The sequence below is a fragment of the Neomonachus schauinslandi genome, chromosome 1, assembly GCF_002201575.2.
Source record: "Neomonachus schauinslandi chromosome 1, ASM220157v2, whole genome shotgun sequence".
NCBI lineage: Eukaryota > Metazoa > Chordata > Mammalia > Carnivora > Phocidae > Neomonachus > Neomonachus schauinslandi.
In genome coordinates, this window is record NC_058403.1 from 75,168,791 (window position 1) to 75,180,845 (window position 12,055).

The window sequence follows — 12,055 nt, forward strand, 5'->3', positions numbered from 1 at the left end:
CGGCTGAAGGACACTTAAATGCAGGAGATAGTTTTAGAATTGGTTATCAACATTCATAATGCTGGGATAAGGGTTCCCTTAAATTATGAATTATGGTGTTTCATAGGAAACTCAGGCTTATTTATAGGTATTTTATTTTCCTTTTCTCTATTACTCAACAGTCCAAGTAGAGATTCATCTCCCTAGTAGTTGAACACTGAGATTACCATAGTTTAGTGTCTAAGAGTGTGTGCTTGTGACAGAGTAGATGATCAGTTAATGCCAGAGGACCGGTACTGCTCAGCAGTGACCATAGAAGCTCTGTGTCCAACAGATTCCACTGCACCCAGACCAAATGGAGCAGCAGTAAGCTATTTATACTAATTTAGGGAAGGCGAGAACTAGCAACTACTACTCTGTGAGCTGTGAATTTACAAATAATGTACAGAAAACACCGGCACAAAAGCATTACAGTAAAAACATAATTTAAAAACTGGATTAAGAGTTCCAGTGGTTTGTAATATTGTGCCAATAGCTATTTAAAGTCACATGCATGTGTACATAAGGGTGTGTGCATATATATATACACATATACATACATACATATACACATATATAATCCATGTGTATATATACATGTTATACAATGTAGGTATATATACACATATAATTCATGGGTGTGTGCATATACGTATATATGTGTGTGTGTGTATATAGGTATGGATATATGTACACCGCAGGTATTCACCACTCTGTAAACTCTGGACTTAGTTTTCACTTTTCCAAGTCTTAAGAACGGTACAATCTTATTTAAAACGAAGTAAAACAAGTTTCAAGGAAGAGACTTTTCAGACTGACTTGTTCGGAGTGAGCGTATTAACTGTACCAGGGAATAAAATATGGAAAATACTGGGTGGTCCAGTTAATTCTCTTAGAATATTAATGCTAAAAGTAACTTGCAAGGTCATTGAGTCTAACTGCCACATTTTATAGTGGAGAGTCAGAACAAGTGAGGAGAAATCACTTTCCTAATATTCACATTAGCAAGGCTAAGATGAAAAGACAAACTGCTGAACACCCTGTTCTGTGCTTTTCTCACAAGCCAGAAAATGCCCTAAAAGCATTTTGCTGTTATTTCACTCTCTCTTAGCACCATTAGAAGCTTCCTGTCAGACTGAACCACGTGTGGAGCCATCTGCAAACTCTAAATGGTTGATATGAGGTACAGTAGATAGGGAAGATGAAGTGAAAAATACAGGTCGACCTACGTATATCTAGGAGTTTACTGCAATAAAATGGTATGTTTTTCAAGTTGACAATTATGACATCAGTGACTGAGATGGAGGGCACGAGGGATTTAGGAGAAAATGCAGGCAAGCCCTTTCAAACCATCATAAGGAACACTTTCAGTTACACTGCTTCATAGAGTCCTGTGTGGGTGTCAGTCTGGCTGAGATGGGGCACTTCCCAGCAGAATGAGCAGAAGAGCTCATTGTCATCAGCTCAAATTAATTTGGGCACTGATTATCTGTTTAACCGACGAGTAAAAATACAAAGAAAATGACTTGGAAACTCATTAAGACCTTGTTAGCAAATGAGTTATCTTTAAGGGGTCTTGAAATCCAAGCAAAAGGCTGCCCCACACTGTTAAGATTATAAACAACGAGAAAGAAGAGGGAATAGAGATGTGGGAACAGGGACAGAGGATGCAGAAAGGGGAAATTCGCATCAACCAAGTCTGCCTGCGAAGAACATAGTGACATCAGACACTGGTGACAGACTGGTGGCAGGACCATTCTAAACCAGAGTATTGCCTGAGGAAACAGACAATTGTATTAGTATTCTAATACCATAGTATTGCCTGAGGAACGACCAGTCATGCAGTCACCCTGAATACATCCCTGGGGGGAGGCTTCGACAGAATTCTTTTCTGTCTGTGAAACAAGAAATTGGGAATAAAGAAAGGGGACTCTTCCTTCCTGGAGTTCCCTTGGTTCTTTTTACCCCTTTCGTTGTCCCTTTCATACATTTTTCAAGGATGAATAGGAGAGACCCTGCTCGCCACTTCTAGACCACCTGGAACTTTTCTTCACTGGCATGGCCACCTGCAGCTGCTTCCAGAACCTGCCCTGTGGATACTTGGATTTCTCCCCTTTCCATTTAATGACCGTGAGCACCGTCTTAGCCCTCTTCAGCTCTTTCACCTTCGTCTCCTTCACCGCCTTGTACTGTACTAAAATGACGTTGATGTTGCCCCGAGAGGCCATGTTTTCTAGGCCAGCCTTGAGCTCCAGGAGGGCTTGGGTTCCCTGGAGCACGTAGTTGGGGCTTAGGACAACCAGGAGGCGTCTGCTTTTCTGAATGAAGCTCAAGGTCTCATCTGTGACAACTGAGAAAGAAAACACCATGGGGATTAGTGTTGGCCAAGAACTCCCCAAAAGCCTGGGGCTTGAGTGTAGTGTAGGGACGTGTAGGGAACTCAGGGTAATAGCCTGAGAACTGAGATGAAACTTTTACCAAGAACATTTGCAACAACTTAATCCTCACACCCACTCACTCTGTCCAATAAATGCCACACTCCTCCAAGATACCGAAAACCAGATGCCCATATTCCACCCCCCCAAAAATTCCAAACAGGCACGAAGCCAAGTATACTTCTATGACCCTGGTCTTCAAAAGCATTACGAGAAATAGATGGGTTGTACAGATATCAATTTCTTCAAAACACATGGCATGCTGCAGCCCAGTCAGATCAGCTCCTGAGCCCTTTCTCCCCAACAATACCCATGTATTTACTCTCTAATGCCAGTGGCTACTCAAAAATATAATCTTTATAGAGGCAAAATCATGGAAATTCATTTCTCACTAACAGAGGAAAGCAAGAGTAGGAACATTCATTTTCTGAAAGTCCCTCTCTGTTGCCAGACTCCTACCCGACTCAGACTGGTATCACTATGTCCTTAGAATAGGAACTTAGAAAAGGCTAGCCCACTGAATGGCATTTTGGCTGGCATCACATTCTCAGCTCAGCTTTCTATTCTGCTCTCTGCTCTAGAGCCTAAATTAGTCCCTAGATCTTTCTCCTTAAACTCCTATCATTACTATGAAGACATGCGTTTTGGTAGGCTGCTAGCTGACGTGTCTGCCTTTGCTAACAGGCAAATGTTTTCTTCAGGTCAGAAAAGAAGAAGAAACAGGGAAAAAGGAAATTCAGTGTAATTTTATTCTGTTGTCAAAGGCTCTGGTTAGTTCCTGTCACTAAATTCTTGGGAATAATCCATCTCCTCAAGGTTGCTTGTCTAGGACTGTATGATCCTTTACCTGGGGTTCCAATAGAAGTCAATTCCAGGGAATGCACTAGTGTTGTGGGAAGCTATTTCATGCCTTAAAATACTCCCCTAAGCTGTCATTCTGCCCCTTCATCTTCACAGGTACAGAGGCAAAGGGGAAAGACTTGCAATTAAAATTCCATGTGCAGCCTGGAGGAGAATCCAGGAATCAGTAATTATCTACTCCACGCAGTGTTGCTGGAGGCAGACCGTGTGTCAGCATGGAAAGAGACCCAGAGGCAAAGAGGACGAAGAGCAGCAGGGAGAATGCAGATCACAAGGACTGACCATCAGAAGCAAGATGCAAGAGTAATTATGTAGAACTTGAAGTCTTCAAAGAATTATCAGCCCCTATTGGAGGGTCATTGCTGTTATACTGTATGTCTTTATATAACTTTCACACTGTAATAAATATTTGTTGAATGGCAGAATGAGTGAATAAATGGATGAATAAGTGACTTAGGATTTTAAGTCTTAAAATGAGTGGAATTTGTCCCTTAACTGTATAATCAAGTCATCATTTCCTGGCAAAATGATACTGTAGAACACTAGCATGATGGACTTCTAGGTAATGGCTAAGGAGATAAAATAAGTGGTCCAGCTAATTCAAAATGAAATAAACATTTAAGTCTGTTTTGTATCTCCATTATCCATATGACATTTTTAAAACATCTGAAATGATGAACATAAACAGGATTGGACGGAAGGAAAACTAGTTTGTTTTGCTGAGGAATAAACATATTACATGCATTTCAACAGCACGAAGTTCAACAGTGGGTTTAGGAATGCTATTAGGTATTTATTAAAACAGACTCAAACGGACCATCACTTTGTATGTTACCGGGTAGACTTGAAAATTTGAGATGCACTTTTATTATTCAGCAGTTCAAGTTTCTAGAATATACTGGCCTTTTTAAAATATTAAACTACATCTCAAATGTATGAGCTGGTAGAAAGGAGGAAACAGACCCAAGAAAAGGGGGCGTTTAATAGCATAGGACTGCGAGAAAACAAAAGTGAGGAAAAGGAAATTAGCAAATGCCACAGGGAAATATTCTAATTATTATCAGTGAGTACTATAAAGAAAAACTCCATGCATTCTCTTCACAAACTCATTCTTAGTAAAATCAAGTAAACCTCAGTCTTCGTAAAAGTGTTGCTTAAACTCAATGTTTGCAAAAAAAAAAAAAAATCCTAGGGAAATTAATGCAGGTTAGCTTAAACCTTCTAAAAATCTAAATGTGTGTAAGCAGAACATTTAAAACTGAGGTATTTAATAGAGTCCTAATCCACTGCGCGTCCATACTTTTCTGACCTGGAGTTCTTAGGGCTTGCAAGGGGAACTATTTTAGTACCATAAATGGCACCTCAATAATCTACAACTTAGGAGGTAATTTTATTCCTAAAGAAGTCTCTATTACATCAAACAACTGGACGTTCAGTATCCAAAGATGCCAACACAGAACTCTGCCATGACTCTCACACATGACCCCAAACTGAGGATTCCCTGTGCCATGCAGGGTGGCGTCACTTGTACTCATGTGAAATACCTACTTCCCCCAGGTAGACTGTCACGGTCAAAGATGCACAGCTTGTATCCAAATTCATTCTCCAAAACTCCACGGAGGGTCAGTAACACAAACTCTTCTTCCTCAGCATTCCTTGCATAAGATACATAAATATCATATTCCTTCCCATCTAGCAAAAGGAAGAGAGATCCAATACAAATTAGAAAAGTTTCACCATTGTACTGCATTTTTTCTTAAAATTGAACTTTTGCATATTTGACATTTTCACTTTTTTACATGTATGAATTATCTGACAGATTTCAGGGTGATTTCCCACTTGTGACAGGTCTCCAGGCAAAATGACTATTTTAAGGTGTAATTGCAAATTTTTTCCGATGTGTCTTCTACTCTCATATCGCTAAGTTTACTTTTTATAGTGGAAAATAAATGAGGTTTGGCTCATTCAACTATGAATTAACATAATCAGGATGCAAATAGTCAGTCATAGGTGCTGGCAATTAATACCATACTGAAAATTTATGGTTCCCGTCTTAGTTTGTCACTACTAATATATTAGAATTATGAATGGAGCAAAACTTTTAGAAAGCGTCTAAGTTATTTATACCTGAAAATAACTACAATTAAAAATATACTTAGATTCCATAAACCCATCTTTCCCAAAGGTGCCTAATTATAAACATCACCTCTCAGTAAAAATACAGGTTCTTTGTCTCTTCTGCCACACTACGGAATGAAAATCTTTATGGGATGAGTCTAAGAATCAGGATGTTTAATTGTTCCTTTCTTGTCACCAGGCAAATTTGCACTAGGACAGTGCTTCTAAAACTTCAATGTGCACTTGAATCATTTGGGAATATTGTTAAAATGTAGGTCCTGACTGAGAATAGGGGTTAGGCTTAAGATTTTCCTTTTAACAAGCTCCCGTGTGATGCTGATGTTGCTGGTGCCTGGACCACCCTTCAGTACAAAGAGTGTAAGCCTGCACTGTCCAGGTACGGCACACACAACTACACGTAGCTCTCGAACACTTGCAATGGAGCTGGGCGGAATGGAGATGTGCTTTCAGTTTAAAATGTAACACATGCTAAATTATGAGATTTTGAAAACCAAAAAATAAGACTAAAATATCACCACTAGCTTTTAAATATGCATGATATCGGGGTGCCTGGGTGGCTCAGTTGGTTAAGCGACTGCCTTCGGCTCAGGTCATGATCCTGGAGTCCCGGGATCGAGTCCCGCATCGGGCTCCCTGCTCAGCAGGGAGTCTGCTTCTCCCTCTGACCCTCCCCCCTCTCATGTGCTCTCTCTCATTCTCTCTCTCTCAAATAAATAAATAAAATCTTTAAATAAATAAATAAATAAATATGCATGATACGCTAAGATAATAATATTTTGAATACACTGGGTTAAATAAGATATATTATTAAAGTAATTTTCACTTTCTTTTTACTTTTCCTACTGTGACCACTAGAAAATTTTATATTACATATGTGGCTTGCATTGTGTTTCTATTTGGACAGGCTAATCTAGACTAAACACATATTGAACCAAGAAAGCAAAATAATATACATTAGAAGGATTTTTAATAGTAAGGGCTGAAACCAAAGATAGTTTGATTAAATCTCCCAGTTATTCTAGCTTTTATCAAGCCAACATGTTTTCTGAAAATGACAATAGAAGAAGGTATTTACATCAAACTTTTATTACTCACCTAAAATGGTTTCATCTGTTCCAAAATGAGCCCGGTAAAATAAGACCATCTCCAGCCAGTAAACGTGGTAAACAACAATGAGAATCACTACCAGCAGGACTGTGGCTCCAAAACCACATGCTAATTCCACTGTGTATCTTGGAGCTATCAGTGGAGTGAACAACAAAGAAACAATTGATTTCTATGTGGTGATCACAGTGATCCCTCATCCTGCAAATAGCTGGGTAAACCAGGCAGCTGAGCCATGCACCTGACTTATATGTGTGAACAAGCAGAGATAACATGATAGGCTTTAAGCACTATGTTTTAATGCCAGACCATGTCATATTTATCTTTTTGTTTCCAGCACCTGATGTAGGTGTTTTAAACTACTAGGTGAGTTGAATAGACTTTGATATTATATAAATACATATTAATGGTATATAAATGGTATATTAGTTATATATACATTTTAGCATTAGAAAGGATTTAGAAGGTTATCTCATTCAACTCATGATCTGATACATGAATCTCCTCAAAAATATTTTTGAAAAGTGTAATTTCATCTTCTGTTTGTCCATCTCTTGGGGTGGAATCCTTACTACTGCCCAGACCAGACCGTGATACTGATAGAAATTTAATTGTTGGAGCATTTGGGTTGTGAAAATCTTAATGTGTTTCCATTAGTCTTAATTACATCCTCTCATCAGTGCCATATGGGAAAAAAATTTAATTTCCTTTCCTATAAATTTGGAAAAAAGCCTCAAAAATCTTATTTTCATTGGGCAGAAACAGAGGGTATCCACCAAATGCTGAGTATGCTTGGGTTTGAAAGTATCTTCCCAGGCTTACAGTTCTAGGATACACATTCTGAAAGTTAACTTGCAATATCTAGTATGGACAGATTCCCACGTTATCTGCTTACTTTTCTATGAGAGGCATTTTAGCAATTTCTTTGGAACTATCAGAAATAGAATGAGGTACTTCCTGACTTCCTAAAAACTAGAAATGTTTTAACTCAGCCCTGTAAAGAAGGTCTGTCATGACCAAACCACCAACCACCCTACTGGCTCATTTACCAGTACCTTCCCCTCAAAAATGTCAGGAAGATTTTGCTTCGTGTCTTTGCTCATGCTGGGACTTCTGGCGGAAAATAGTTTTTTCTTTTTCTTTAGTTTTTAAGTCTATGCTCAAATGTCATTATTTTGTATAAGCTTTCCTAGATTAAAACTCCTCTTGCAACCTGACATCTGCCTGGCAGAAATTCCTACTCTTCTCATTGTTTACAATTCTATTATAGCATTTGTATTCTATTGTAATTCGTCTGTAAGTCTGCTGCTCCCTCTCTCTCACTCCCCACTAAACTCTACATCTATAGTCTTCTAGGTAAGCCTATGTTTTCTTCAACCATCCTACCGCTAGAATACATAGGATCTCAATGAACGTTTCCAGATAGAACCATTCTGAAATATTTAAAAGAAATCTAGTACTATTATGCATCAACAACTTTATTTGGTTGCTTTATTAGCTTGTGATAATGAAGCCTAAGTGTTTGAAGAAGGAATAGAATATTTGGATCTGAAGAAGGAGTGGCTTAAATTATCTAATAGTTGATTTGACAATTACTTATTAACGTCTATTATTTGCCAGAAGCTGTTGGGGATACAATGGTAGATCAGACCAAAAGGGTTTCTGCCCTCTTAGGGTTAATATTCTAATGCAAGGAAATAATTAAGGAAATAAATAATAGGACAACTATTGCTAGGTAGTGATCAGTGTCATAAAGGAAATAAAGCAAGGTAATATGATGGGGGTGGGGGAATTGAGAGGCTGGACTGGGGCAGAAGAGGTATATCAGGTCGGGTAATGAGAAAAGGCTTTTTCGTCACCTGAACATTGTGTTAAGTGCTTGCCAAGGTGGGCACAGAGGAATTTTGTTCAAAGCTAGGATTGTTATCCAGGCTCTCTGACTCCAAAGTCCAGAGATCTTTGCAGAGCTCTGCCATGAAGTTTAATTATTGATCATATACTAGTGGAAAAATCCCTTTTGAAACAGGTATCTCTCCTAAGGTGAAAATGGTAAGCAGTCTGGAGCTGAGCCTGAAGTTCTCTAATTAAAGGGCAGATCTTAGAGTTTCAAGTTCATTATCCTAAACTCGGGATGCTAATCCTATCTCAGAGATACCCCGGAACTCCACAGTGCAAAATTATTACCAGGTATTCTCATGCTCGTTCCATGAATAATGGTGTTTAAAATAACAAAACTCCATCATTGAATGTCAAAAGCTATGTCAGTGCAATTGCTGAGAATTTACTAAGATCAATTTGGGTGGCTGGCATGAAAATTGCTGTGTTCTTGGTATTTCTGAGCACATGTTATGTTAACAGTACACTGGGGTAATTCCCACTGTCATCATTATTTGCTCAGTTATTTTGGGTCCTTCTGGCTGGACATTTTGTAATAGGGAAGAAAAAAAAGAGGTCAGCGGATGCACTTACCTGAAATGGATTTAAGAAAAAATATCAATAGATATCTTGCCTAATGATCAAGAGATCAATTACCCTCATAAATTTCCCTCTGCCACATTCATTTTACTACTGCCTATTTTATTTTTAGTGTGGATTTTTACTTTGGTTTTGGGTCATTTAATGACATGGGTCATGTTTACAGATTGTATTTTGTGGGGGCCATCTTGATGACATCAAGAGGTTCTAATACTATTTCACTAATTGAACTCTTAAGATAAGTAATCCACAAGCCTGAATTTCTAAATGGCTTGAATCACATGCAGAAAATGTTCTAAAAAGCTTTCCTATAAAGCTTTGCTGGCTTGCAGGGAAAGGATGACCCTCAGCCCACATTTTCTGTCTGCCCTAGCTGGAACCTCCATTGTTTTGGCATAAAGATTTTATTCTGATGCAATCCCAGACCAAAGGGTTTCCAATCAGGAAGGGGTGATGCAATTTGACCAAATTGCACTCCTAAACAGCTTCACTCTTTGATCTCACTTATAAATGATTTAGGATATAGCTAATTTTAGCCACTTGCTCTGCTGTTATTCCCTGAATCAGAATCCCCTCCACTCCTTTTCCAGTTCGACAGTAATAACGGGCTCCAAGGTCCCCATTTCCAGCTAACCACCCAGAGTTAAACCAATCCAGGACTTTAGCTCCAGTCTTTTTCCCTGTTTCAAGTTACTGGTCTACAATCTTGTTTCTTCTTGGGAACCTAACTTGTTTTCTTCCTTTTCATTAGTTGGGGCCTTGCTATCCACAGGGGCTCTGAGCCCAATACCAGGTGCTTGACACTGGACTTCCAAGTATCTCCTGCCACAGAATCTGTGCCCGTTCTTCATTAAATTGCTGAGACTTCTTGATAATTTGGGGAATCATGTAGCGACCACTTCTCTGAATGACAAACAATTAGAATGTTTTATTTAGGTGACAGTAAACCAGAGAGCTGTCACTGAATTAACCCGCAGACCTGCTTTGTTTGACTATCATAGTGTTTTAAAATGTGTGCATTTTGCCCATCAGCCTCTGGCCTTAGAGAAGGAATGGATACTGGGGTGGCTTTCTCACCATAGTATTTACAATGACAGTTTTCCTAAGGTGGACCCACTGGTAGTTGGTCTGTGTGCAATCTGGGTGAGAAAGGACACCAAGCAGTTGAGCCCCACCATCACACTGGCTTCTTGCCTGAAGGCACTTTCAGACCATGACAGAGAACAGGGAAAACCACAAGTATAGTCATCACGGTCAGCTAAGGACACAGGAATCACAGTTCAGAACTACTGAGTTGGGTTGAATTTACAGGCCTGGGTGAAGAGGGAAGAACACTGTGTGGAAGAAGCACTCTATAAGTCTGCAAGGGGTGACCTCAAGTCTTTGGAAAAATATAAAGCTCTGCATAGGTCGGATGACGCTTGACAAGATCAGGCAAAGAACAGGGGCTAGTGAAAGAAACTACCAGGGAAGGAACAGCTTCCAGGAGACTGGGAACTGAACAACTCTAGGTGCACATGTAGGGCTGGGGGACACTTGAGTTAAGACCAGAGTAAAGACACTTTGGGTAGCTCCCCGTGTGTTAGGTAGAGACCCCAGATAGTCTAGATATGTCCAGTCTGGCCTTGGAGAAAAGGCTGTTTTTTAGATGTACTCGAGCAAAGGTAAGCAGAACACTTCAAAAAAGCAAGCTGTTAAGCAAGTAAATTAACTCCCTATGAGAATAAAACAATACTCGCTTTCAAAAATCAGACACTCAATAATGAATGTCAAAAGCTATGTTGCAATAATGCAACATACATAATGTCCAGCATATGTTTAAAAAAAAAAAAAAAAAGACAAGAAAAAAAAAAAAAAAAAAGACCCATAATCCGAAGAAAAATCAGCCAATAAAAACAGAATCAGAGGGGCACCTGGATGGCTCTATCAGCTAAGCATCTGACTCTTGGCTTTGACTCAGGTCATGATCTCAGGGTCCTAAGATCAAGCCCCACCTCGGGCTCTGCACTCTGCTGGGAGTCAGCTTGAGATTCTCTCTCCCTCTTCCTTTGCCCCTCCCCCTGTTTGCATGCTCTCTCTCTCTCAAATAAATAAATAAATCTTTAAAAAAAACCCAAATCAGAATTGACAAAGATGATGGAATTAGCAGATAAGCACTTTAAAATGAGTATTATAAATATTCCTGTTGAATTAAAAAAAAGACGATGAACATCATTAACAGCAAATAGGAAATATCAATAGGGATATTTTTATGGAGAAATGGAAATCCAAAAACTGAAAAATACAATTCTGAAATTAAAATTGCTGCAGATTAAACATCAATAAAGAAATGATTAGTGGAAACTAGAAACTACCCAAATTGAAACACAGGAACAAAGAAAGGATGAAATAAAAATGAGAACTTCAGTGGCCTGTGGAACAACCCTGAGTGATCTATATTAAATTCAATGGGACTACTAGAAGAAAAGGAAAGAATGAATGAATGAATGAGCAAAACATATCTGGAGAAATAATGGCTGAAGTTTTTTTTCAAAGTAAATGAAAAATATAATAAACTCATGGAACCAAGAAGTTTAAAGAACCCTAAGTAAGATATAGTAAAATAAAACTACACCAAGAATTTGATAAATTTCAACAGACACTCATCATTTATACATATATATGTATATATATATATATACTCATAATATATATATATATATATACACACACACACACACACACACACACACACGGGAATTATAATTCTCTCAGCAAATAAAAAATAAATTAATCCCTCACATAGATAAAAGTCAGCTACAAAAAAACCTATAATTGGGACGCCTGGGTGGCTCAGTCGGTTGAGCGTCTGCCTTCAGCTCAGGTCATGATCCCAGGGTCCTGGGATCGAGTCCCGCATCGGGCTCCCTGCTCCATGGGGAGCCTGCTTCTCCCTCTGCCTCTGCCTCTCTCTCTCTATCTCTCATGAATAAATAAATAAAATCTTTAACAACAACAAAAAAAACCAAAAACCTATAATTAAC

General features: G+C 38.9%; 1 protein-coding gene across 1 annotated transcript in view; it reads right to left on the reverse strand.

Moving 5' to 3' along the window:
* Positions 1 to 636: 636 nt before the first annotated feature.
* Positions 637 to 12,055, reverse strand: part of LOC110582733 (interleukin 1 receptor accessory protein) — a 124,418-nt gene continuing 112,999 nt past the window's right edge. Inside the window, exons 10-12 of the mRNA XM_021692754.2 lie at positions 6,549 to 6,692; positions 4,863 to 5,006; positions 637 to 2,368 (exon numbers count right to left, since the gene is read on the reverse strand). Coding sequence (XP_021548429.1) covers positions 2,001 to 2,368; positions 4,863 to 5,006; positions 6,549 to 6,692 — 656 coding nt within the window. The 3' untranslated portion in view covers positions 637 to 2,000. The remainder of the gene's footprint in view (positions 2,369 to 4,862; positions 5,007 to 6,548; positions 6,693 to 12,055) is intronic.